We start from the raw sequence: 27,549 nt of genomic DNA on the forward strand, positions 1-27,549 counted from the left end.
GAGCGTGCGCAGTGCGACCGGGTGGGAGGACTCGCCCCCACCACCAGGCCAGTGGACAGAGCGTGCGAGCGCCCTGTGAATAGACGTCGTCAAGCAATCAGCGGCAAACGGACCGACTGATGAGTCTTTTAATAGAAAAACAAACGTGTAACAGTAGCAACACTCTCTGGCGATCCAGTGGCGCTGGGCTTCAGTTCTTCACTTTGGGAGGTGGCCTGAGAGAAGAAAGTGGACTTAGAAGAGCCCGTCACCACTTTGGGGCACTCGTAACAAGTACTGATGGGGCCTCGTGCTCACCTGTACACACCCACGACCACAGCATGGTCTCTCTCGTACGGCTCTAGGGTCAGCTGCTCCTGGGGCTTCATGTTCTCTTGCTGCATCTTTTTCACTTCAGAGGCAAAGACAGCCTCGGCGGAAGCTGTGGAGTCAATGCAATTAGCCTGCAAAAGAGAGGATTTGAAGTCTGAGGCAAGCTTTGGGATATTCCCCCGTTTTTGTGCTTCTTTAAACCAGCAGAATTTGTTTTTATTGGAGACTAGGCTTTGGAAATATACGGAAAGACTTTGTTAGAGAAGTTTTCGATTTGGTTTGGGTTTGGAACAGAAATCCTTCAACAGAACCCTATTTATCTCAAACCTAGTGTTTAAATTTTACACATTTTTTCCCCCTCCTACTTCCTTTTCTTTAGGAATTATGCAGCTGAGAATACCAAAAACAAACGCAGCAAAAGAGAATGGGGAATCTGGCTGAAGTACTGGAGAGGCCTCTGAATTTCAAAAGAAGACTTCTTAAAAATGCACCTAGCATTTATCTGTTGTTTATTTTATACCAGGTTCTATTCTAAACATTCCACATATACTGAGAAGTGTAGTCCTTACATCAACACTAAGAGACAGGACTAATATTGCTATTTTACAAGTGAAGAAACAGGCATATAGGTTAGGTAAGTTGCTCAGACACAGCAAGCTGGAATCCAAACTCAGATACTCAGACTCAGTGATCATGCACTCAACCACTATAGTCTAGCCTCTTTAAATTCTATGATTTTTAGTTTTGTAGATATTTTTCATTATGTTCTATTTGATTGGGTGGCTTATAGGGAGCTGGGAATACACTGAATCAGGGTTGCTTTGACTGACTGCATGGTAGTTACAAACCAAGAAGATATCACCACCCCATAGACTCCTCCAAGCTCCACACCTTAATGGAAATCACAAAGTGTCCTCCATTACGCAGGAAGGTGTGGGCATTCAGGGCTACAATCCGGGTCTGGTCTGGCTGGGCCACATCAGCAAAGATCACATCCACCATTGCTAGGGAGAAAGAAGTAGCAGTTAAAAGCTGGATCCACTTAATCTTCCCAGCTCCTCCCATGGGGCCAGAGCCCCATCACCAGCAGGTTCCTAGCAGTCTTCCCTGCCTCCAGAATCACCTCCCCCGGCAATGATCCCCCACCCTCCACAGTGCCCCCAAGATGGGTCCAAAGCCCACAGTTACACCAATCATTCATTCCTCTTGTAAACCACATTGCCACCTACTCTGTGGCCAGCCCCGGGCCGGCCGTGGGGGGCACAGAGACGAGTCAGACCCGGACCCTGCCCTCGAGACGCTCCCGGGTCTGGGGGGGAGACAGACACGTCATCAAAAAGGCAAGTAAAGGCGAGCACTTACAGGCAATCGCGTCTGCAGGATTGTGAAATGAAGAAAAGTTGCAGGACAGAGGTAGGGTATGAATGCACAGGGAAAAAAACTCAGGAAGAAAAACTTAAAAAAATGAAAAGATGGTGCAATGACTTTTTTAAAATCAGGAAAAGCTGACATCAAATTGTTCGGGTCAGTTACCTCTGGGGGTGCTTTATAGGTGCTTAATTTTTATACAATGTTTCTGAACTTTTTTTTTTTAAAGTTATTAATATTCACAATGGGTCCCTCTAGGTGTGCTTTTGGGGTTATGATGTCACCAGATGATGCTGATGAAGACCTCTGAAGGAGGTTTTTATGCCTAAGTCAGGGGTCGCATTACAGGTACTGGGTTTTGGAGGCAGGCAGACAGGAAGTATTCAGCAGGAAGTGGGAGTGTCAAGAGATTGGAGGGAAAGAGGTTGGCCCAAGGACCCAGATATCTGGGTCCCTGAAGCGGGACTGCCACCTCCACCTCACCTGGTCCCCAAACCATTTGCATTTCTGCAGACTCAACCTGTTCATCCACTCCAATTCCATCCGAATCAGGGCTCCGGAGGCCTCCTCCAGGACACCTGGAGTGGCCTGTCTCACACCTTCCCCTCTCCCAAGCCAACCCTAGACCCCTCACCGATGAGCATGCGGTATTTGTGTGGGTGCCGAGCGTCTTCAATGACAGGAATAATGTTGGTCCGCTTCTTGGCCAAATTAATGAGGTCACGGCCAGAACGGTGGGAGAACTCAACTGCATAGACCAGACCGTCCTAGAAGACATCAAAGTCAAACAAAAATAACAACGATAACTAGTTCTGTATGGAGGGCCTACTCTGGCCCATATACCGCATTCAGTTCAGTTCAGTTCACTCACTCAGTTGTGCCCGACTCTTTGCGACCCCATGAATCGCAGCACGCCAGGCCTCCCTGTCCATCACCAACTCCCGGAGTTCACTCAGACTCAAGTCCATCGAGTCGGTGATGCCATCTAGCCATCTCATCCTTGGTCATCCCCTTCTCCTCCTGCCCCCAATCCCTCCCAGCATCAGAGTCTTTTCCAATGAGTCAACTCTTCACAGGAGGTGGCCAAAGTATTGGAGTTTCAGCCTCAGCATCAGTCCTTCCAATGAACACTCAGGACTGATCTCCTTTAGAATGGACTGGTTGGATGTCCTTGCAGTCCAAGGGACTCTCAAGAGTCTTTTCCAACACCACAGTTCAAAACCATCAATTCTTCAGCACTCAGCTTTCTTCACAGTCCAACTCTCACATCCATACATGACCACTGGAAAAACCATAGCCCTGACTAGATGAACCTTTGTTGGCAAAGTAATGTCTCTGCTTTTTAATATGCTGTCTAGGTTGGTCATAACTTTCCTTCCAAGGAGTGAGCATCTTTTAATTTCATGGCTGCAATCACCATCTGCAGTGATTTTGGAGCCCCAAAAAACAAAGTCTGACACTGTTTCCACTGTTTCCCCATCTATTTGCCATGAAATGATGGGACCAGATGCCATGATCTTCGTTTTCTGAATGTTGAGCTTTAAGGCAACTTTTTCACTCTCCTCTTCACTTTCATCAAGAGAATCTTCAGTTCCTCTTCACTTTCTGCCATAAGGGTGGTGTCATCTGCATATCTGCTGCTGCTGCTAAGTTGCTTCAGTCATGTTCGACTCTGTGCAACCCCAGAGACAGCAGCCCACCAGGCTCCACCGTCCCTGGGATTCTCCAGGCAAGAACACTGGAGTGGGTTGCCATTTCCCCCTCCAATGCATGAAAGTGAAAAGTGAAAGTGAAGTCGCTCAGTCGGGTCTGACTCTCTGCAACCCCATGGACTGCAGCCTACCAGGCTCCTCTGTCCATAGGATTTTCCAGGCAAGAGTACCGGAGTGAGGTGCCATTGCCTTCTCCCTGCATATCTGAGGTGATTGATATTTCTCCCAGCAATCTTGATTCCAGCTTGTGCTTCTTCCAGCCTAGAGTTTCTCATGATGTACTCTGCATAGAAGTTAAATAAGCAGGGTGACAATATACAGCCTTGACGTACTCCTTTTCCTATTTGGAACCAGTCTGTTGTTCCATGTCCAGTTCTAACTGTTGCTTCCTGACCTGCATATAGGTTTCTCCAGAGACAGGTCAGGTGGTCTGGTATTCCCATCTCTCTCAGAATTTTCCACAGTTTATTGTGATCCACACAAAGGCTTTGGCACAGTCAATAAAGCAGAAGTAAATGTTTTTCTGGAACTCTCTTGCTTTTTCGATGATCCAGAGGATGTTGGCAATTTGATCTCTGGTTCCTCTGCCTTTTCTAAAACCAGCTTGAACATCAGGAAGTTCACAGTTCACGTATTGCCGAAGCCTGGCTTGGAGAATTTTGAGCATTACTTTACTAGTGTGTGAGATGAGTGCAATTGTGCTGTAGTTTGAGCATTCTTTGACATTGCCTTTCTTTGGGATTGGATGAAATCTGACCTTTTCCAGTCCTGAGGCCTCTGCTGAGTTTTCCAAATTTGCTGGCATATTGAGTGCAGCACTTTGGCAGCATCATCTTTCAGGATTTGAAATAGCTCAACTGGAACTCCATCACCTCCACTAGCTTTGTCCGTAGTGATGCTTTCTAAGGCCCATTTGACTTCACATTCCAGGATGTCTGGCTCTAGGTGAGTGATCACACCATGGTGATTATCTGGGTCATTAAGATCTTTCTTGTATAGTTATTCTTGCCACCTCTTCTTCATATCTTCTGCTTCTGTTAGGTCCATACCATTTCTGTCCTTTATTGAGCCCATCTTTGCATGAAATGTTCCATTGGGGATCTCAATTTTCTTGAAGCCACATGCAGCTCTTCAAATCCCCAAATCAAAACATTACCATTTAATGACCGGTTATCATGATGTGTGTGTGCATGTTAAGTCACTTCAGTCCTGTCTGATTCTTTGTGACCCCACTGACTGTAGCCTGCCAGGCTCCTCTGTCCATGGGATTCTCTAGGCAAGAATACTGGAGTGGGTTGCCATGCCCTTCTGGAGGATCTTTCCAACCCAGGGATTGAACCCAAGTCTCCTGTATCTCCTGCACTGGCAGGTGGGTTCTTTACAACTAGAGGCACCTGGGAAGCCCTTGTTATCATTTTACAGGTGAATATACTAGGTCCAAGGGTTATTCCATCCTACTTTGTCTGATCTGAGAGCCCAGGCCCCCAGTTTAGGCTTAAAATGAGGAAGCTAGGGCATAGAGATGAGATGACGTAACAGCTAAGAATACCTGCACCTGGCCAGACACTGCTCTAGGCATGTTACAGGATTTAATTCACTTATCATCACAATCACCCATTTTCCAGAGGGGTAAACTGAGGCTCAGAGGGAGTAAGTACTTGCTGAAAGCCACTTCACTGTTAAGAGCCCACAGCAGTCTGGGGTTTTTAACCATTAAATTACACACCCTCTAGCCTCACAGCCAAGTGAGGGATCATGAAGTGAAATGTGTGGGTGCCCTCTCAACAGGGAGGCTGTCCAGCTGCACAGAAGCACAGGCCCCCAAACTGACAATCTCCTGTTTAGGGAAACCAGAAGCCCAGATTTGAGGGCTATCTTTTTTTTGGCTGCACCACATGGCAAGTAGGATCTTAGTTCCATAACCAGGGATGGAACCACACCCTCTGCAGTGGAAGCGTGCAGTCTTAACCACTGGACCGCCAGCAAAGTCCCAGAGGGTAGCAATCAAATCCAATGTATTCTCAGCTCTGGCCCCCCCAACACTGGTTGCCCCGACACCCAAGCCCCTTCGCTCCAGGCCAAGAATCAGGTGTGAGGCTGAATGGAGCTCTGGAGACCATGTAGTCAGGAAGGGCCTGGCTCCGAGCCCCTCGGTGCAGGGAAGCAGCCAGGGCCTCTGAGTCCAGGCTGGCAGAGAAGGGGACCTTTCCCTCCCTCCCACCTTCTCCTGTCCCTCTGTCTACTCACCGGGCCGACGATATCAGAGACGTGGGAGACGGTGGTGCCCGAGGCAGCCCCGAGGTAGAGGACCTTGGCCCCTGGCTTGATGTGGATCTGGTCTACCCCGCCCAGGATTGCTGCTGCCAGCTTGGAACGGAAGGGGTTCCAGGCACGGTACTCAATTTTGTCATCTCCCTCCTGCACCGAGAGAGATGGGGATGGAAGTCAATGCCAGGCTCTTCTGCAAGACCCCAAGGCTCTTAACTCTAGGGCCCTCAAAAGGGACTGGGCCCCCAGTCATTGTACAAGAAACAAATGAGTATATCCATCTATGACCACAACAGGCAGGGCCTGCACTCTCGTGGGGGTTTCTGACTCAGGGAGAAGGGGCAGCGACGGGGACAATAAAGACAAGATCACCCCAGACAACAGTAAGGCAAGACCTCTGTGTTCGTTCTACGAACACTGCCTGTGCCGGCCCCTAAGCTCAGGCACTGGGCAAACACACCAAAGGGGACAAAGGCCTTGCTCTCCAGGAGTGAGGACATGCTGAATGGACACACACGGCATAGGAGCCAGTGACAGGTGCTCAGAAGGTCAAGCCAGGAAGGGGCGTGTGAAGTCCAAGGAGCAGGGCGAGGGCAGGTGAGGATGAGACGGCGGCGGCCAGGAGAGCCCAGGCAGAGGAATCGCCCAGAGCTGAGGGCTCACTCAGGCCAACAAGGGAGTGAGTTCCGGGCAGCAGGGATGCCTGCAGGGAGGTCGTGAGGGCTGCTTCTGCTAGACAGGGTGGGGCAAGGGGGCCTTGTGAGGGAGACAAGGCCAGCTGACCAGAGATGAGTGATGATAAGGGGCCGGCCCTACCTGATGCGGGGAGGAGGAGAGTATTCCAGGCAAGGAGAACGGGGAGGCTGTGGGAGTGACTGGAAGACACGTAGTTAGGGAGAGAGGGAGACTGCACGTGCAGGGGCCCCCAGTCACACTGAGGACCCAAGACTTGAACCTGAAGCCAGTGCGAGGTCACGGATGTGTCTGGGGAGGGAGTGTGTGATCTGCCTTGTAGCTTAAGATGACCCCCTGGCTGTCTCGTGCAGGATGAACAGCGGGGCCCAGGGAGACCAGACTGCTGGTGGCCCTGGCAGCTTAGCTAGGCAGGGGGTCTCACCGAAATCGAGACTCTCTTCTCTCCGTAAACAGATTCCCCAGGGACCAGGTTCTTGGTGACCAGCGCATCTTCCTTTCCTCGACAAATGAAGACGCCTGGGGGAGGGGGCCAGAGCGGGGTCAACACCCCATCGGAGCACCGCCCCACTCCTAACCCCGGTGGGCTCCCCGCCCTCCTCACTCACCCTCGTGTCGATGGGGCTCTACCATCACATTCTTCCCCGATGGGTTTCCTTTCTTTCCTCCCCGACCACGACCCCGGTTGCCACCAGACTGGAACCCACCACCTACAAGGCAGAGATGTGGTGAGAGCGAAACCCCACGGTGCTTCCCTCCCCACCCCAGCCCCCAGCCCCAGGAGAGCCCGGTCCATCACCTCTTCCTCCCCCTCCACGTCCACGGCCCCTGAAGCCTCCTCCTCCGCCGCGACCTCGGCCCCCGCCGAAGCCTCCTCGGCCCCCACCGAAGCCTCCGCGGCCACCGCCGCGACCTCCGCGGTCACCAAAGCCACCGCGGCCACCGAAGCCACCCCCGCGGGGGCTGAACCCTGTGATGGAAACAGAAATAGGAATCGTCAACAGGGTCATGGAGCTTGAGAAGTTACTTCTACAGCAAGGGACTCTGCTCAGGAGAGAAGTGTGTGCACACGCACACTGGGAGAGGTGTCCACACGTGTCCATGGCAGAACTAACAGGACCGACCCAAACATCCATCAGCAGAAGGGATGAATGAGACTCGGCCCGTTCACAGCCATCAAAGCAAGAAGGTTAACAGCAACACGGGACAGAAAGAAACATCTCAGAATCCCAGTAAGTGAAAAAGCAAGCCCTAGAAACCCAGGTCTGACACAACATCCTTTTTAAAAGTCCAGCTACAACCAAGACTGCCCAGCACTAGCTGTGTAGATCTGGGTGACAACCCAGGCACCCCTTTCCCCTTACAGAGACAAAAGGGTGTGGTAAGTGTGAAGCTGAGTATTAGGCCTGGGGAGGGTGAAATTATAGGATGAGGATGAGAAGGGAAACAGGTGGAGGCACATTGCTGTTAATATTCTGCTTCCCTCCGCTGGGGGGTCAATTCACAGGACCTGTTCTGTTTCCAATACTGATTGGTCTGAAGAAGAGAGTATGCCATGTGTGGCCGTGCGTTGTGGCAGGTGGGTCCCCCAGGCCCTGAAACTTCTTCACGCTCTCCCACTCGGGACCTTGTGTGTGGCAGAGAAGTGCTAGCCCCAGATCGGTGTGGCGGGGGGAGTGGGGGGCAGCGCATTCACCATCCATCTTTCCTGCTAACTGGTCCCCCTGCTTCTAAACACACACAAGTCTCCCCCAGCTTGGTGTTGGCAGGGGAGTGGTGAGGGGGAAGCAAAACCCAAAACTTGTCCTTTATGGATGGGCAACTTATAAACAGTTTACTTAGGGTTTGTCAACAAGATGGAAAGTTTAGGGGAAAAAAATTTCAGAGAGACTTGATTTTTCATCACTTCAGGAGACAGCAAACGTTGTTCGCCGAGCCCAAAACAATGTCTGAAGCAGAGAGATTTCTCCTGGTACTCACAGATTCAGTATCTGACCTCTGCGACAGCTTCTAAAGCTTTGCTGTACTTTTAGAAAAAGAGTTATCAATCATTTGTGTGAAAATCCATGCTGGTTTCAACTGACCTCCCTTGATGTAAACTATTCAATATTAAACATGCAAAAGTTTTTGCAAAGGTGTGTTATATTCCCACCCTATGAAGGGGTCATTCCTCTTTTTTAAAAATTTTAATTTATTTTTTTTTGGCCACACCATGCACCATGTGGGATCTCAGTTCCCGGATCAGGGATCGAACCCGAGCCCCCTGCCTTGGGAGCTCTGAGTCTTAACCACTCGACTACCAGGGAAGTCTCCATGAAGGCTTCAATCATCTTAATGACGTTAAAAATGAAAACATAGAACTTTGAAGAGTTAGTCCTAATTTAAGTGATAGAAATGAGCTGCCGGCCTCTAGTCTCCCGCCCCCTCTGAGGTCTTCTGCCCACACGGCAGCCGGTGACTGAACTTTTCAGAACAGCCAATCGGCTCTCACCATTCCCTTGCCCAAACTCCTTCAAATGTTTTCCATCACGTTCTAAATGAAATCACAGTTCCTTTCTCGGGCTTCCAAAGTCCTAAGTCAGTGGATCTCCCCCTTGCCCCATGCAAGCGATTCTGAGTAACTGTCTGGGGTGGGGGCCAGGCCTGGGACTTTACAGTTCCTCGGGCGACTCTTGACGTGTGGCCCAGACTGAGAATCACCACGCTGGCTTTGCTGACTTTCCTGACCTCACTCTAGGCTAGGTCCTGTGTTCTTCCTCCCCAAGAACAAACTCCACTTCCAGCTTCCACACCCTTGACATCTCCTGTTCCCTCTGCCTGGGTCCTGAGGACACTGTCTGACTCACCCCCTGCACTGAATGTAAGTCTGACCAAACGTTCCTTCCTCAGACCAGCCTCCTCTGGCTACCTGGCCTTTACTCCGCTTTCTTTTTCTTCCTGCCAATTATCATACATGGCATTTTAACAATTATCACTGCCTCTTCCCCACCCCCCCACGCCCCCACTGGAATCAACTCCAAATGGACAGGGATGGTTGTTTAGGTTATCACTGCATCCTGCGGGACTATGGGCTCCATGAAAATTAAATGAGCTGTTTACTGATGACTCTTAAAGCCCTGGGTTCTGCCGGAAGAAAGCGCCCTCTCTGCTCACTCAGGAAGCAGGTGATCGTACGGTGTCCAGAGCCCCGGTCCCTCCCCTCAGGCAGCTCATGGACTGAACACAGGGAGATGGCCACTCCATTCACGACCCTAGAGAGTAGGCAAGATTCATGGGTGTCTTGAAAAGTTCACCTGTAAGGAGATCTGGAAAATAACACAGTGCCCACATCACAGAATTGTAAAGATTAAATGACAACACACAAAAAGTGCTTAATACGCTGCCTTATGTGCAGTTTGAATATATTATTCAAACTCAGGGGAGCAAGTCTCTCCTCCTTCCTATTTAGGGGAGAAACCACTATGCCCAAGAGACCCTCAACCCCGTCCTGACAAAACAGAGACCCAGAAAGTGTGGGCATGGCATGGGGCACAGCATGCACAATACTCAGAACATCTCAGTCCATTTCAGGTCCTGGAGCTCTTAGAAAAATGGACTGTACCCACTCCTCAGAAAAACACACGTTCACATACTTAAAAAAAAAAAAAAGTTTTGGTTTTTAAACAGACCCCCAGTTTAAAACTTCTCTTCTGCCACAGCCTTCCCCATCTCCAAAGTGGCACCCCACCCTTCCAGTTACACACACCAAAACGCTGAATTGTCCTTGACCCCTCTCATGCCCACATGCAAACTATCGGCTTTATCTCCAAAACATATCCGAAAGGGTGACAATTTGTCAACCAGGCCAACTGCCGCCACCCTGGTCCAAGCCACATCATCTCCAAGTAGATGACAGCAACAACTTCTTACTGCTGTCTGTTTCCACTCTTGTTCCTCTAAAATCTTTCACACAGAGCAAGAAGCTGCTGCTAAGTCGCTTCGGTTGTGTTGGACAATGTGTGACCCCATAGACCGCAGCCCACCAGGCTCCTCTGTCCCTAGGATTCTCCAGGCAAGAACATTGGAGTGGGTTGCCATTTCCTTCTCCAATGCACGCATGCTAAGTCGCTTCAGTCGTGTCCGGCTTTTTGCAACCCCATAGATGGCAGCCCACCAGGCTTCTTTGTCCACAGGGTCCTCCAGGCAAGAATACTGGAGTGGGTTGCCATTTCCTTCTCAAGAGCAAAAAGGATCCATTTAAATGTCTCAGTCAAGTCTGACTGATGTCATATCCTTGCTTGAAACCTCCCAAAGACTTCCTCACACAATCAGACTAAAATCCTTGCTGAAGGACTTCCCTGGTGGTCCAGTGGTTAAGAATCCACCGCCCAATGCAGAGGACATGAGTTTGAGTCTGGGAAGATCCCACATGCTGAGGGGCAACTAAACCAGCGCTTAGAGAAAGTCTGAACAACAGTGAAGACCCATGGTCTGATGCGTCCAATTCTTTGCGACCTCATGGACTGTAGCCCGCCAGGCTCCTCTGTCCATGGAATTTTCTCACCAAGAATACTGGAGTGGGTTGCCATTTCCTACTCCAGGGAATCTTCCCGACCCAGGGATCAAACCCATCTCTTGAGTCTCCTGCATTGTAGGCATTCTTTACCACTGAGCCACCTGGGAAGTCCCAGCTGGAGACCCAGCACAGCCTAAAATAAATAAATAAATAAAAAATCCTTGCTAAAGAGCTGATTCCTAACAACTTCTACAACTTCTTATCCTAACACAGTAAGGGCAGGGTTGGGAAGAAGGTGTAGCCTCCATTCCTGGAACCATCAGACCACAGGATGCCTGTGGGCTTGCCAGAGTCTCAGGTGGGAGACACACCGCCTGACACTTCACCAGAAGATCCCCAAACACTGAAGAGAAAGGGAACCTGGGAGGGGGCGTGGAGCCACAAATTCCACTACCCCTGACCAGATGACCCCATTTCTCCACAGGCCGAAGGGGAAGGTGGAAGAAAAAAGAAAACCTGTACTAAGAAACAGACCCTTTCTGTCATGATGGAATATTTCCCCAACTCCAGGGGAGCAAGCTGGGGGGAGGAGGAGGGAATCAGCCTGATTTATAAGAGCTGAGACATCTGGGGAAAAGGACCCTAATTTTGTTCCCCTTGATGAGAATGGTAAAGATGACAATTAGAACCAATACTATTATACATCAAGCACTGTGCTATACGAGGTATAATAGACAAAATGTAACTATGTGAAAATTTAAGATGTACAACCTGTCCAGCTAATACACATATATTGCAAAAGGATTACCACCATGTGCTATTTTTTAACAGGCTCTCACTAAATTTGAACTGGGCGCCATTTTACTGATGAAATAACTAAGGCTCAGAGGTAAAGCGACTTGCCCAAGGTCACACAGTGAATTAAGCATAGTTAGGACTGAAATTTTGAACTGAGGCCTTTCTGCTGTCAAAGCAGGGACTCTCATTCCACTAGGAGGTAGGTGCGGGGGCTTCATCAGAATCTCCAGTAAAATCGGAATGAATTAAACCACTCACGCCCTGTGATTACCTCCCTCCCCCATCCGACAATCCTATACTCGGTGTGTGAAGTTTCACCTCACTTCTCACCGCAGTTGAGGATCACTAGGCTCCGAATCTCCACTCCATGCTTAGGGATCCGCCCCCCTCGGGAAAGTAGAGAGCGGGAAAGTGGGCCACAGACTATCAAGCCAGAATACTCATCTATGCGGCTCTCTCCGAGAAGCTAGGTTTGAACTCAAGGGTACTGTAGCTACGGCAGCGACGGGGTCTTAAGAGGATCCAGCCCAAGATCAGGGACTCTCCGCCTCGCGATGAGGCCAAATCTCCAAATCCCACGCCCAGAGATCCAAGACCCTCGATGTCTGGATCTAGGTTCTGGGCAGCACCCTAGACTGCCGCCCGCGGCCCAATATCCAAGACCCTTATTGACAGCCTCAATGAAACGAATTCCAGTTCAGGACATCCCCAGTTTTACGCCCAAGACCCTCGACTCACGACCGTCACCTCTGACGAGTCAGTCACAAACCTCTAGACCGGGAACCCGAACCCTAGGCTCAGGGTCGCTCCTAGGGCGGAACCAAGCCCTCTCATCCCCACGAGAGGCCGGAACAGGACCCTTCCTCACAAGAGACCCGATCCGGGGCTCAGAAATCCTGCCCGCCAGGCCAAGACCCCGCCCCTCTGTTCCCTCCTGGCACCCCGCTCCCCGCCGAGTCCCAGCCCTGACCCAGACCCCAACCCTGGGCTGCACCTGGTTTCATAGCTAGCGCAGAACTGCGCGGCTCAGGAATCGGTGGCTTCCCGGGCTCCACGCGACTGAGGCTGACGCACGTGGAAAGGAGCGCAGGCGCGCGGCGACGTACACTGGGTGACGCAACCACGCAGCCCCGCCCCTCGGAGCCGCAGCCCCGCCCCGACCCCAACGCGCCCGCTATGGGCGGGAATTTTTGAGCTTGTCAGGACACCGCCCCCTCGAGCGCCCTAGGCGCTACCGTGACCTGTGCAGAGATCGTTACACTAAACACACTTCCCGCTTCTCTTTCACAGGTGCGAGCATCCCAGTAATTAGGGAGCGAAAATATAGTCCCTAAGTCGGGTCCGACTCTGCGATCCCATTGACTGCAGCCCGCCAGGCTCCTCTGTGGGATTCTCCAGGCAAGAATACTGGAGTGGGTTGCTGTTCCCTTCTCCAGAGGATCTTTACGAACCAGGGATGACACCCTGGTCTCCCGCATTGCAGACAGATTATTTACCGTCTGAGCCACCAGGAAACCTCAGTAATCAGGGCTCATCCTCAGATTTTCGCAGGAACTGTGCCCTCTGCTTTTCTTCTCTGTTCCCAGTTAGCTCCCTAAAATCCCCTCTACACTCAAAAGGCTTCCCTGATCCATTCCCATCCCCAAGAACAAGGGCCAACTCTGGACTCCATTCATACATTGGAAAAGCATTTGTTATGTGCCTGAATGTACCAGGCACTCTGTTCTAGGCACGGGAATGCAGCAGGGAACAAGACATATGAATTCTGGAGCTCATCTTCCTATGAGGGGAACAGACACCAAACAAGTTAGTAAAAACATGCTGAATGGTAGAAGGCCATAGTGCTTTGGAGAATAAGTGCTTTGGAGACTGGTGTTGGGAAGAGAGGTGAAATTTCTTACAGGGTGGTCAAGGAATGCATCCAGTGACTTTTGAGCAAAAAGCTAAAGGAAGCGAGGGAGGCATGCTCCTGTCTGGGGGAAGAGAGTTCCAGGCAGGTAGGATTGCATGTGCAAAGGCCCTGAGGCAGGAAAGGTAAGGAGAGTTGCAGAAACACTGAAGAATGTGTTTCATGCAGAGTGAGTAGGGGAGAGTGGGAAGAGATGAGGGCAGGGAGGTTAACAGGTAAATTGTATGGGGCCTTGGGGTGAGAACTTTGACTTTTATCGAGTGAGATGGAGGGTTCTGAACAGAGAAGGGATGTGATCTGACCCGGGTCACCCTGGCTGAATGTGGGAAAGGAGTGAGAGACAGAGGTGGGAGCAGGAAAACCAAGGCGGGGCCTGCTGCAGTGGATCAGGGAGGAGACAGGAAGGACCAGATCAGGATGCAGGCGGAGGAAGGAACACGGAGAAGATTCTGTATTAACACTGAGAGTTTTGCACTTTGTAATTTTATAATTTGAATATTCATCCTCATATTGATTCCACAAAGCAAAACATGTGCTACTATGAGAAATTAGTAACAACCTCCAGGAGAATCCACTGGTCTGTTCTGTTCATTGTTGTATCACTTTGTATCCAGAACAGATACAGAGTGGGTACTCCCTAAATGTTTGTTGAAGGAATGAATGAACCTGTGCTGTCTTGAGTTCTCTGTGCAGGGTGTTCCAGAAACACTCCTGAAAATTTGCTTACATATTAAGATGGAAATTCTGTGGAGTCTATGCTGCATTTCCAGGAACTGTGTAATATTTCAAATGGCTCCAATTCAGGGTAGTGTTGCCTACTACTCATGGATCTTACTTTGCCTTCTTTGCCTTACTTTGCCTTTTAATTGGAATTTGCCTTCCAATTAAAAATAATTATTTTTTCTACAGGGTGAAAATCCAGGACATCCCTGGTGGTCCAGTGGTTAAGATTCCATGCTTCCAATGCACGGGGTGTGGGCTCCATCCCTGGTTGGGGAAATAAGATCCCACAGGCCTCGAAGCACAGCCACCAAAGGGGAAAGAAGATGACAATCCTCAGAGCACAGTGCAGGCTGTATTCTGGAATCCTGGCACCATCTCCTGGCTCTGAGATACTGCACCTGCCAACTTGCTCTGCAGACCTGAAATGGGTACTACCAGTGAGTAACTGGGCTTCCCTGCTGGCTCAGATGGTTAAAGAATCTGTCTGCAATGGGTTGGGAAGCCATAGAGAAAGGAATAGCTATCCACTTCAGTATTCTTGCCTGGAGAATCCCATGGACAGAGGAGACTGGTGGGCTACAGTCCATGGGGCCACAAAGAGTTGCACATGACTGAGTGACTGAACACACAGTGAATAACTAGGGGGGTGGGGTACCTGCTAGTCTTGTGCTGGGGGCACAGTGGTGACTGAAAGAGTCCAGTCTTCCTGGAGCTGCCAGTCCCTGGTCCTCTGAAAGTGGCAGTCCAGAGGGGTCAGGGCCAGAATGAGGGGGTGTGGCACAGTACAGGTCCCCCACATCCCCTGAACCTTCCTTTTACCTTCCTGCTCTGACCACAACCTAGTTCTCCCATGAAGACACGCCTTTCTGTGCAGCCCTTCTAAGCAGAGGCTATTTCTCTTCCTCAGCCTTCATGCTCACTGGGCCTGTATATGCAGTAAGCTCCTCATGGCTACTTCGAAACCATCCTCTGCCTCCTCTCTAAGACCCTCACTTTGAAGCTTCTGCACAGAACCTGCTCCCATTCTTGTTACCAGCTTTATCGACTCCCAAGTCACTGCAGCTCACTTCATCTTTTTAGCTCTAGGCTCATGGCCACCCAAGCTGCTCCTCTCATAATTCTTGTTGACGTCCAAATTCAGGTGGATGATCCTGTGACCGTTCTGGCCTCTGGATCTCTTGACTTCCTCTCCTCTATCAATCTCATCCTCCTCCCAACCCTTCCTTCCCACACCCAGACTTTGTGCAGGGGACACAATGGTGACTGTGGCAGGGCCGAGATCCCAGGCTGTTGGGAGAGAAAGGCCCACCCCCAGACAGTGACAACCCCAGAACTGCAGCCCCTGCAGAATCTCAGTTCCATGCATCTCACTGTCTGCCCATCACCTCCTGTCTCTCCAGTTCACTCCCTCTGAAACTGTTGCTCCAAGGACCCTTCAGCCCCATGAAGCTGACCTCCTTCTCCCTGCCCCTCACCTCACCTCCTCATGATCACACCACTCTCACCACCCAGCCCAATCCCCCATCCACTGTTATCTCCTCTCTTTCCTCATGCCCTCAAACTTCTAACTTTTCCTTTTGCACCCCATTGAGTCCACTCTCCACCTCCTTCACACCTGCACACTGGCAGCTGAATGTGGATGGAGAAAAACCCACACCCACTCTGACACATGACCCCAAGCAGTCCCTAATGTGGCCCAGCCATCCTACCACAGGCCCCTAATTAAATCATTCTCCCATTTCCTTTTCTTTTTTTCTTAGTAGTATCGGTAATGTGCTCATTTTTAAATGCTTAAGGCATAATTTACATATCAAAAAATCCACCTCTTTGGGGACTTTCCTTGTGGTCCAGTGGTTAAGAATCCCTCCTCCAATGTAGGGGACTCAGGTTCGATCTCTGGTCAGGAAATTAAGATCCCACAGGCCGAGGGGCAACAAAGCCTGCCCACCACAACTAGAGAGAAGCCTGTGTACCACAACAATGAAAGACCCATGTGTGACAACTAAGAACAGACATAGAAACGAACAAATAAATAAATATATTTTAAAAAGATCAATTTGTTTTAAAAAAACCACCTATTTTATGTGTACAGGTCAACACATTATAGAACACATTTGAGTAGATTTATAGTTTATACCCTCATCACCACAATTCAGTTTTAGAACAGCTCAGTCATCCCATTTCATATAGATAAGATTATACAATAGGAAGAATTCTGTGTCTGGTTTTCGTCACTTAGCATCACGCCCCAAATGGTTGCATGTATCACTAGTTGGTTCCTTTTCATTGCTGAATTCACTGTACGGCTAGATCACACTTTGTTCTGTCTACCTGTTGATAAGCTTTCCAGATGTTTCCAGTATGGAGGTTGTTATGAATAATGCTGCTATGAAATATTCACTTACAAGTACTTGTGTGGACAGATAATTTCTTTCTTTCTTTTCTTTTTTTTTTTGAGAAGAGTCAAATGGCTGAGTCATGTGATCAGAGTATGTTTACCTATAACACACTGTTTTCCAAAGCAGCTGGACCGATTTTCTCTTCTCTTTTTTCGGCTGGGGTGGGTCTTTGTTGCTGTGCATGGGCTCTCTCTAGTTGCGGTGATCAGGGGATACTCTTCATTGAGTTGTGCAGGCTTCTCATTGTGGTGGCTTCTCTTGTTGCAGAGCAGGGGCTCTAGAGTGCAGGCTCAGTAGTTGTGAGGCAGGGGCTTAGGCGTTCCGTGGCACGAGGAATCTTCCCGGACCAAGGATCGAACCTGTGTGGCCTGCATCAGCAGGCGGATTCTTAACCGCTGGTCCACCAGGAAGTCTTGGACCCCTTTCCTTGAAGGATCATTTTACACTCTCTTCTCTCTCATCAGACCTCAAAACTTTTTCTTTCTTGTTCTTAACTGATGACTTTGTTTCCCACTTGAATGAGAACATACAAGGAATCACAAGAGAATTTCAGCATCCTCTGACCCATATCTACCAGTCAGTGGCACCTGTTAACTTCCTTTGCTATAAAAGAAATCTGTTTTTGTGTTCATACACTTTACTGCTGACACCAGATATATTTCCACAACAAGCAGTTCTCCAGTTCTCTGCAGACTCCAACTGCTGCCCTACAATTTAATTTCGTTCGGACACTAACTACACGGAGTTGCAGCAGACCCCACAGGTTAAGGACAGAGAGTAACGCAGGAAATGCACTTTAAGTGAGGTGGTTGTGGAAGGGCTCTGTAAGGTAGTAACAGGTAAGTGGACATCTGAAGGATGAGAAGCATCTAGTCAGTGATGAGTGGAGGGAACAGCTGTTTCACAAAGGAATGAAGTAAAAAATTTGGCATGTTCAATACCCTAAAAGATAAGGTTCCCAAATCATAATGACAGTGATAGAAGATGAGTCAGAAGAGGTTGGCAGAGGACTTCCCTGGTGGTCCAGTGGCTAAGACTCCATGCCCCCAATGCAGGGGGTTCAGGTTCAACTCCCTGGTGAGGAACTAGAGCCACATGCCACAACTAAAGATCCTGCATGCCACAAGTAAGACCTGGTGCAGCCAAATAAACGTTGTTCAGTCACAAAGTTGTGCCCGACTCTTTGCGACCCCGTGGACTGCAGCACGCCAGGCTTCCCTGGCCTCCACTATTTCCTGGGGTTTGCTCAAACTCATGTCCATTGAGTCGATGATGCCATCCAACTGGCTCATCTTCTGTTGCCCTCTTCTCCTCTTGCCCTCAATCTTTCCCAGCATCAGGGTCTTGGCTTCAGAGTCAGCTCTTCGCATCAGGTGGCCAAAGTATTGGGGCTTCAACTTCAGCATCAATCCTTCCAATGAATATTCAGGGTTCACTTCCTTTAGGATTGACTGGTTTGATCTTGCTGTCCAAGGAACTCTCAAGAGTCTTCTCCACTATCACAGTTCAAATGCATCAGTTCTTTGGTGCTCAGCCTTCTTTGTGGTCCAACTCTCTTTATTTATAAATAAATAAGTACTTTTTTAAAATAAGAGGTTGGCAGGGGCCTTTTAGGTGAAGGAATTTGATTTTATTACAAGATCAATTTATAGCCAGTGGTGCTTATAGTGGCTCTGAGCCACTAGTGGCTATGAGCATGAATTACAGGCAGGGAGGAGCAGATGGCAGGCATGATGATGCCAGCTGAACCAGGTGGTGACAGTGGGCATGATAAGAAAGGCAGGCAGATTTCAGTTATGTTTCGATACAATCCAAAAAGCTGTTTTGTTGAACAGGGTGGAGGGCAAAGATGAGGGAAGAATCAAGAATAATTCCCCATGTTCTGACTGAGGTTTGGCATAGTCACTGAGGTTGGGGAGACCAGTATAGGCAGGGCAGGAGAGAGTTAGGACAGAAGAGAGACTTCAGTTTTTAATGCATAGATTGGATGAACACCTTAAGTCCTCACTCCAACTCTGTGAGGTAGGGACTATCCTTAGCTCTACTTTAAGTATGATGCTTTTGACAGAACGCTTGTGTCCTTTCAAGATTCCTGTGTCGGAAGCTAACCTCCAATGTGATGGTATTTGGAGATGGAGATTATGCGGGGGGTGATACGTCATAAGGGTAGAGCCCTCATGCATGAGATTACTGCCTTTATAAAAGAGGCCCAGAAAACTCCCTTGCCCTTCCACCAACTGAGGACACATGAGAAGATGGTCATCTATGAACCAGAAAGCAGGCTCTCCCCAGATACCAAATCTGTTGATGCCTTGATCTTGGACTTCCCAGGCCCTAGTGAAAGTGGAAGTGTTAGTTGCTCGGCCGTGTCTGACTCTTCGCCACCCCGTGGACCTTAGCTCTTCAGGCTCCTCTGTCCATGGAATTCTCTGGGCACTACTGCAGTGGGTTGCCATTCCCTTCTCCAGGGGACCTTCGCCACCCAGGGATCGAACCCGGGTCTCCCACACTGCAGATACATTCTTTATCATTTGAGCCACCAGGGATCCCAGGCTCTAGAACTGTGAGAAATTTAAATGTTTGTTGTTTATAAACCACCCACATTTTATGATATTTTGTTATAGCAACCCGAGTGGACTAAAACATATGAAGAAACTGAGTGGCAGGGAAATTACCATGCCTGGATTATAAATGACAAAGTTAGAAGCTGTTGATATTTTCCTTTTCTACTTCTTCCCTCCATCCAACTTCATTTTCTCATCCATCCATTCTTCTAATCGTCCAGCTGCCCATTTCCCCCATTTCCCCACCTACATCTTTCCCAATCTATCGATCTGTCTCCATCCATCCATCCCCTCACCTGCCAGGAAATATTCATCATATGCCAGGTTCCCCAGGCATCTGACACCTGATGTGCAGGAAGGAGGGGCTTCCCAGGTGGCTCCGTGGTAAAGAACCCACCTGCTAATGCAGGAGATGTAACAGACTCAGGTCTGATCCCTGAGTCGGGAAGATCCCCTGGAGGAGGGAATGGCAACCCACTCCAGTATTCTTGCCTGGAGAATCCCATGGACAGAGGAGCCTGGCAGGCTACAGTCCACAGGGTCGCAAAGAGTAGGACATGACTAAAGCTACTTAGCAAGCACGCATGTACAGGAAGGAAGGTCATGGATAAGAAGACATGAGACAGACACACTGGTGTGCAACTTAATAGATATTTATTGAATGCTTTTCCGGTTGGCCTCAGTGGCTCAACAAAGGGGTAGAGCAGAGGGGCACAGACAATGACAGAGTGCGCCTCTCAGCCTCCAGAGGCTTCAGGTCCTGCAGCCTTCCTTCCCGGTGGATGACTGATCAGTCCTGGCTGTGAGACACAGACTCTTAGCAAACTTTGTAGATGGAGCACCCACCCTGACATCCCCCTCCCCGTGAGGACGCAGGTGCCTCGGCTCCGAGAAGCCTGGCCTCCGAGCTGTATCCCTTACCATGGGGAGAAGTCCGGTGCTTTCCAATTCTCCAACGTTGTCTCCTGGGAGTTAGGCCAATCGTTGCTCCAGTCCGCATCAAAGTTGCCACAGGCCCCACACAGCTTCCCAGCATGGTCATCGCTGACCACCACAGCCAGCTGCCCATTGGTGCCAAGCTGCACCTGAACCCCCTCCTTCTGCTGGACTAGCACAGAGCCGTCAGGGTTCTGACTCACGGACACAGATGTTAACACCTCAGCTGGGAGGTCCACTTGGAGACCATTCACCTGGTGGTTTTGGTGGGGGGAAAGGTGGGTGAAACACAGAGGTGAGGCTGGAACTACAGAGAAGCTGGGGTGTTACTACAAAGGCGACCCCAAGGAAGACAACGAGTCCAAGGAGCAAAAGCAGAGAGGCAGATGCTGAAAGAGATGAAGGCCCGGATGGTTGCACCAAATGGAGAGATGGACACCTAAGGTAATCAGAGATGTGGATGAATGGATAGAGGCACGGAGAGTGGATGGATGAAGAGATGGATCAATGCATAAGTAGGTGTGCACACAACATCCCAAAGGCACCTGGGGCTGGGGGGAGGCACTTGAACCAGAGATAAACGAGTCAAACCCCAGCATCATCCTGTCTAATTCTAGTTTTCAAAATAAAAGAACCCTTGAGCATGTCCTGTTAAGTTACTGGTTCCCTAACAAGGCAACTTCATCCCTTATTTTTGCCACGCTGATGTCTGAAGACAAGTCATGACCTAGCCAGTGTAATAATCATGTGAGAAAATGACCGTTTGTCCATCACAGGCTGTGGACTCAGTAACCTTGGTAACCTGATGAGTTTTTTCTTTTAAATAACTGTTGTCTGTCTTCTCTGGTAAGTTAAGCCTTGTAAAGTCAGATTCCCTGGAGAGCCTTCTTTCAAAGAAAAGTTCCTTTTTTCAAAATGCTGTTGTATGTGATGCTTTCTCTGTCAGATGACTGGAGAGTCAGGTAGATAAGAAAGATAGGTAGACAGATCTGAAGAGGTGGATGGATGGACGGATGGGTGAATCAATGGAAGGAAGGAATGGAGGGGAAGGAAGGGAGGCAAAAAGGGAGGACAGGTGGAAGGAGGAGAGGAGGAGGAGGGATGGGGGCAGTGAAGGACAGCTGGAGAGGCAGGCAGGGAGTCTCAGCAGGCTGCAAGCTTCGATGGCGTAAGAAGTGGGACTGAGTTCTCTGTGCTCCCCAGCACATGGCCTGGCGCAGAGGGAACGGGGATGAATGTAGTCACAAAACCAGACTCTTCCTGGGGCCAGGCCCTGATCCAGGTACTGGTGACGAGGTGACAACGAAGGGGAACAGGATCCCTGCCCACCTGAGGATCATATGCCAGTGAGGGAGCATGTCAACAAACACGAAGAAATAATGGATGACTTCAGAGAGTGACTAGCACCGGAAGGGGATAAAACAGAGTAACTGCACAGAGGCTGGGCTGAAGAGGGAGAGCTTCTGTAGGGAGTTGGGAAAGGTCTCTCTGTAGAAGTGGAGAGACTGGAACTGAGATCTGAAGGATGAGAAGGAGCCGAGGCTTAGGAAATCTGGAAGGAGAACACTGCGGCAGAGGGAACAGCAAATGCAGAGGCCTGGCGGTGGGAACAAGCGTGGTCCACTGTGTGAACAGCATAAAGGCCAGCTTGGCCTATTAGCAGCACAGCCCATGAGCCCAGGAGGGAATTGGAGGACATGAGGGTGGCGAGGCCAGCGGGAGTCTGATTGCATAAAGTCTTGCAGGCCACGGAAGGGAGGTGGCTTGAGTTTGAAATGTTGCTCTGAGACGTCGCTGCAGAGTTTTAAGCAGCAGAATAGCCTGATCTGATTCACATTTCTAGAGCATCTGTCTGCTGTGTAGAGAATTGTTTCTGGACAGATGAGCAAAGGAAGGTCATGAGTAGGGGTCTGCAGTAATCTCACTCCTGGGCATATATCCAGACAAAAAACACAGGTCAAAAAGACACCTATACCCCAATGTTCATTCACTGAAGCACCACTTACAATAGCCAGGACATGGAAGCAACCTAAATTCCATCAACAGACGAACGGATAAAGAAGACGTGGTGCATATGCACGATGGAATATTACTCAGCCGTGAAAAGGAATGACATTGGGTCATTTGTAGAGACATGGATGGACCCAGAGTCTGTCGCACAGAGAGAAGTCAGTCAGAAAAAGAAATACATTAACGCATGGATTTGGAATCTAGAAAAATGGTACAAACGAACCTATTTGCAGGGCAGGAATAGAGACACAGACACAGGGAATGGACATGAAGACATGCAGGAGGGTGGTGGGATGAGCTGGAGGTCGGGATTGACCATATATGCACTGCCACGTGTAAAACCGACAGCTATCAGGAGCTTGCTGTCTAGTGTGGGGAGCTCAGCTAGGTGCCCTGTGATGACCTAGATGGGTGGGAGGGAGGTGAGGGGACACATGTATTATATGCCTGATTCCCTTCGTTGTACAATAGAAACTAACACAACATTATAAAGCAACTATACCCCAATAAAAAAAAACATTCAACATAATAAAAGAGTAGGGGCCTGTTCACCTGAATTATGGATCCAGCAGAGAGTCAAAGAGTGACGGTCTAGACTATGCTAAAGAGAGAACACAAGCTCCCCTGCTGAAAGCAGGGCTGAGTCTTGGGCCATCTCCCTGCACTGGGGGAGGGATGCAGACCATCCCCTGGGGGAGGGGTGTGTGGAGCACGGGCTGTACCCCCCACTGGACCTAGAAGACACCAGTGCCTGGCTCTGCAATCCAAGAACAGGCCATGGAAACAGGACACGGGAGCTTTTGAGCAGCCTGACGTCTGTGTTTGGTCATGAGGCTCTATGACACAGGTCATGGCGGAGCAGACTATGAGTCGACATCAGCCCTCAGTTCGGCCAAAGAGACTCTCTCTAGACATTTGGAACCAGGGTGGTGAGAACTGTGGAGTTTGGCAAATGCAAGGCAGTGATAAGTCAATGGAAGTCAAGGGACAGAAGGAGGACCCATCTGGGCTGGAATGGAATCAGGAGACAAACAGTGACAGGCCTGAGGTGACCCTGAGAGCAAGCTGAAAGACAGCTGAGGGCAGAGGCCAGTGGCCTGGAATTGACGGAGTTCAAAGAATGGTCCCGCTGAGCAAGCACTGTGCTTGGAGTCCATCTCGGGCCCCTGTGTCCACACCGTCACCACCAGCACTCCATTGCCAGCAAAGTGGTTCAGGGCATGGGTGGTGCTGGTGGGTTCAAGGCCTGGATCTCCCAGGTACTCTCTGAGCGACCTGAGTAAATGACTTCACCTTTTTGGGCCCTAGTTTCCCATCTGAGTAAACGGAGATAATGATAATCCCTGTTTCATGAGTATGTTGGAGGGAATCAGAGAGAATGAAGCTGACTGGTGATCAGCAAGTCTTAAACACAGGGGTACAAATCCAGGGCACCTAGATCCAGCCACTCCTGAGGCTGTGTCCCTGGATCTTCTAGTTACATGGGCCAGTAAATTCAGTTTTGCTCAAGGCACTCTGAAATTGGTTTTCTCTCACTTGCAACCATAGAGTCTTGATTAACACTAACATCTAAATGGGAAGTTACTTGACGGTGCTTTTGCTCCTCAAGAACTCAGCCAGAAGAAAGGGACTAAGTTTGAAGTACTGACACAAATACAAACCCAGAGAAACAAACTGCAGAGATCTGTGAAGAAAACAGACGTTAGGGCAGACAGGCCACAAGGAACGTAGGCACGCTGCAACAGGAAGAACAAAGCTCAGGGGAGACACAGCCCGTGTGTCCTGGCTTACCCATACGCCCTTGTTTTGGGTCACAGTCACCAGCCCGTCCTGGAAGAAGATATGAACCAGAGCCACGGCTTCCACTTTGCCTTTGCAGGGCTGGACATCGGCAACCACACGGTACCAAGGGATGCTCTCCTGTGATCCTGGGCAGCGGAAAGAGATCTCGTAGACACCAGGGGAGCTGACGGCGCTGTGGGCCCCATCGAAGGTGGTGAGGTTGGCACCCACAGAGAGGGAACAGAGGCCATGGGGGGCCCAGCAGTCCCGGACCCCAGCCTGGACGTCGCATACATGGCCTGGTGGGCAGCTGGCTGCCTGGCACGTCAGGCCGGTGCTTGAGGAACAGGAACAGCGCTGGCTGCAGTCCGAGGTGAGCAGGGAGGAGTTCACCTGTGCACAGAAAGGGGCAGGTGACAAGGTGCGGTGGACTGTAAACACAGCCACCACCTTCCACCCTCTGCATCCATCCGGATGACTGCAGTAACTTCCTCTAAGAAATGCAGTTTAGGACTTCCCTGGTGGTGCAGTGGGTGAGTCTGCCAACCGATGCAGGGGACACAGGTTTGACCCCTGGTCCGGGAAGATCCCACATGCCGAGGGGCAATTAAGCCCATGGGTCGCATCTACTGAGCCTGTACTCCAGAATGAGAAGCTGCCACAGTGAGAAGCTCAGGTACTACGATGAAGAGTAACCCCTGCTCACTGCAACTGGAGAAAGCTCACGTGCAGCAATGAAGACTCAACCCCAGCACAGCCAAAAATAAATAAACAAAGAAAAATTGCTTTTTTAAAAAAAGAAAGAAATGGAGTTTATTTCCCCTTTCCCATTATTCTGAGCTGGACTTAAGACTATGCCTTGGTTATTGCAATGCAGCAGAAGCACTGCTGTGCCAGGTTCAAGCCTGGACCTCAAGCGACCTGACAGCTTTACTAGTTTCTCGGAACCCTGTCCAGACACCACAGGCTAGCCCACCCGAGGAGGGACCTCATGGAAGAGGGACGGCCAGCCCTCAGCTGACCCACTGGGGGACTACAGAAGTATGAGTGAGCCCAGAGGATGACAGAAGAACTGCCCTGCTGAGCCCAGGCCAAACAGCAGAGCTGCAGAATTGTGAACAAACAGTTTTTTGTTTTTTTGTTTGGCATCTTCTTTCCAAGAAGTCCTGCACTTCTAGACCCTCCAGCCTACCACTCTGCTATTAATAAAACTAGGATGAGGGACTTCCCTGGTGGTCCAGTGGTTAAGACTCTGCCTTGCAATGCATGGGACATGAGTTCAACCCCTGGTCGGGGAACAAAGATCCCACACACTGTGGGGCAACTGAGTCTGCATGCTGCAACTACAGAACCTGTGTGCCACAACTAGAGAGAAGCCTGTGTGCTGCACTAAAGACCCCATGCAGCAAAAAAGCAAAAAACAAAAAACTGGGATGAGTGGGGAAGGAATGTGGTAATCTAGCTTTCCTTTATTTGACAAACATGCTTCTGAAGAAGCAGGACAGCCTCATGGTTCAGAGGTGAGTGCAGGCTGCTGGGGTATGAACCCCAGACTCCTCCCTTGCTAATGGGTAGCCTTGGGCTGACTTCTCCTTGTCATCTGTAAAATGGGGAACATAACAATAGTCCGTGTCTCGTAGAATTGCTGTGACTATCGAATGACTTAATATCTATAACCAACTTAGTGCATAGTGAGAGCTCCAAAAACATCAATCATGGGCTTCCCTAGGGGTTTAGTGGTAAAGAATCCGTCTGCCAACACAGGAGACACAAACCCATGTCAAACCCCATCCCAAGTCCAGAAAGATTCCATGTGCCTTGGAGCAACTAAGCGCATGTGCCACAGCTACTGGGCTTGTGCTCTAAAGCCCGGGAGCCACAACTACTGAGCCACGTTACAGCTCTGAAGCCCATGTGCTCTAGAGCCTGTGCTCTGCGAGAAGAGAAGCCACCAAATGAGAAACCCGTGCAGCACAACTAGAGAGCAGCCCCTACTTGCCACAACTAGAGAAAAGCCCAAGCAGCGACAGACCCAGCACTGCCAAAAAAAAAAATAATTTTTTAAAAAATCCATCACAAAAATAAATCAACTCTTAACTTTCAATTCCCATCATTAAATGGCCATAGCCGTGCTATCTACTGCTGCTGCTGCTGCTAAGTCACTTCAGTCGTGTCCGACTCTGTGCGACCCCATAGATGGCATCCTAGCAGGCTCCTCTGTCCCTGGGATTCTCCAGGCAAGAACACTGGAGTGGGTTGCCGTTTCCCTCTCCAGAGTGCTACCTACTACACTGCTGTAAATTACTGTTATTTTTTCTGGGTGTGATGAATGTGGAGGGTGAGGCCCAGTGCTCAGCGAGTGCCTTTCAATCACCCTTGACTCCTAGACACCTAGGGTGCAAGGATGATGGTTAACCCCATTTTACAGATAGAGAAAATGAGGCTCACAGAGAGGACTGCAGTAGGTCCAATAACATCCTCTCTACAAAGATATCAGGTCCTAATGCCTAGAGCTACTAAATGTCAGCTTATATGGAGAAAGGGTGTTTGCAGATGTGATTAAGGATTTTGAGATGGAGAGATTAATCCTGGTGGGCTTTAAACACAGTCAAGTGTATTCTTAGAAGCAGGAGACAGAGGGAGATTTTAGGGCACACAGCAAAGACTTGGGGAACATGCGGCATGGAAACAGAAATTGGAGTGATGTGGCCATAAGCCAAGAGCTTCCCAGGTGGCTCAGTGAAAAAGAATCCACCTGCCAATGCAGAAGATGTGGGTTCGGTCCCTGGGTCAGGAAGACCCCCTGGAGGAGGAAGTGGCAACCCACTCCAGTATTCTTGCCTGCAGAATCCCTTGGACACAGGAGCCTGGCGGGCCACAGTCCATGGGGTCGCAAAGAGTCGGACCCAACTCAGCAACTAAAATAGTGAGTGTTAGTCCTTCTGTCCTGTCTGATTCTTTGAGACCCCATGGACTGTAGCCTGCCAGGCTCCTCTGTCCATGGGATTTCCCAGGCAAGAATACTGGAGTGGGTTGCCATTTCCTTCTCCAGGGGATCTTCCCGACCCAGGGACCAAACCTGCATCTCATTCATTGCAGGAAGATTCTTTACCATCTGAGCCACCAGGGTAACCAAAACCAACCAAAGACAAGGCCATAAGCCAAGGAATGCCTGCAGCCACCAAAAGCCAGGAGAGAGAAGGAACAGATTTCCCCCTAGAGCTGTCATCCTGGCCCACCTATTCTGGTTTCTGACTTCTAGCCTCTATAACTAAACAAGAGAATAAACTTCTCTTGTTTTAAGGCATCAAGCTATGGTCAATTGTCACAGCAGCCACAGGAAACTAATACGGGGACTTAACCAGCATTGAGTCACACAGCAGGGAAATGTGGCAGCCTCCCTGTCCCCATCCTCAAGGGGGTCAGCACAGAAATCCTGAGTCTCCACAGACTTAGAGGATGAACTTATAGTTCCCGAGGGGGAGGAGGGGGGAAAGAGATAGTTAGGGTGTTTGGGATGGACATGTACACACTGCTATGTTTAAAATGGATAACCAGCAAGGACTGATTGTATGGAACC

General features: G+C 49.8%; 2 protein-coding genes across 2 annotated transcripts in view; both read right to left on the reverse strand.

Annotated features, from left to right (window-relative positions):
• Window positions 1-114: 114 nt before the first annotated feature.
• FBL (fibrillarin) lies at window positions 115-12,758 on the reverse strand. Its single transcript, XM_069549084.1, has 9 exons — window positions 12,641-12,758; window positions 7,153-7,323; window positions 6,962-7,063; window positions 6,778-6,872; window positions 5,640-5,810; window positions 2,315-2,447; window positions 1,204-1,316; window positions 298-443; window positions 115-215 (listed from the first exon to the last, which is right to left on the reverse strand). Exons 1-9 carry the CDS (start codon window positions 12,648-12,650, stop codon window positions 191-193), a joined length of 966 nt encoding a protein of 321 aa, XP_069405185.1. The 5' UTR covers window positions 12,651-12,758; the 3' UTR covers window positions 115-190.
• A 7,120-nt stretch (window positions 12,759-19,878) lies between these two features.
• FCGBP (Fc gamma binding protein) overlaps window positions 19,879-27,549 on the reverse strand; it is a 40,137-nt gene continuing 32,466 nt past the window's right edge. The window contains exons 18-20 of the mRNA XM_069552416.1: window positions 23,979-24,362; window positions 20,163-20,431; window positions 19,879-20,041 (exon numbers count right to left, since the gene is read on the reverse strand). Of these exons, the coding sequence (XP_069408517.1) occupies window positions 20,032-20,041; window positions 20,163-20,431; window positions 23,979-24,362 (663 nt within the window). The 3' untranslated portion in view covers window positions 19,879-20,031. The remainder of the gene's footprint in view (window positions 20,042-20,162; window positions 20,432-23,978; window positions 24,363-27,549) is intronic.

The sequence above is a fragment of the Ovis canadensis genome, chromosome 14 (genome assembly GCF_042477335.2).
Source record: "Ovis canadensis isolate MfBH-ARS-UI-01 breed Bighorn chromosome 14, ARS-UI_OviCan_v2, whole genome shotgun sequence".
Taxonomy (NCBI): Eukaryota; Metazoa; Chordata; class Mammalia; order Artiodactyla; family Bovidae; genus Ovis; species Ovis canadensis.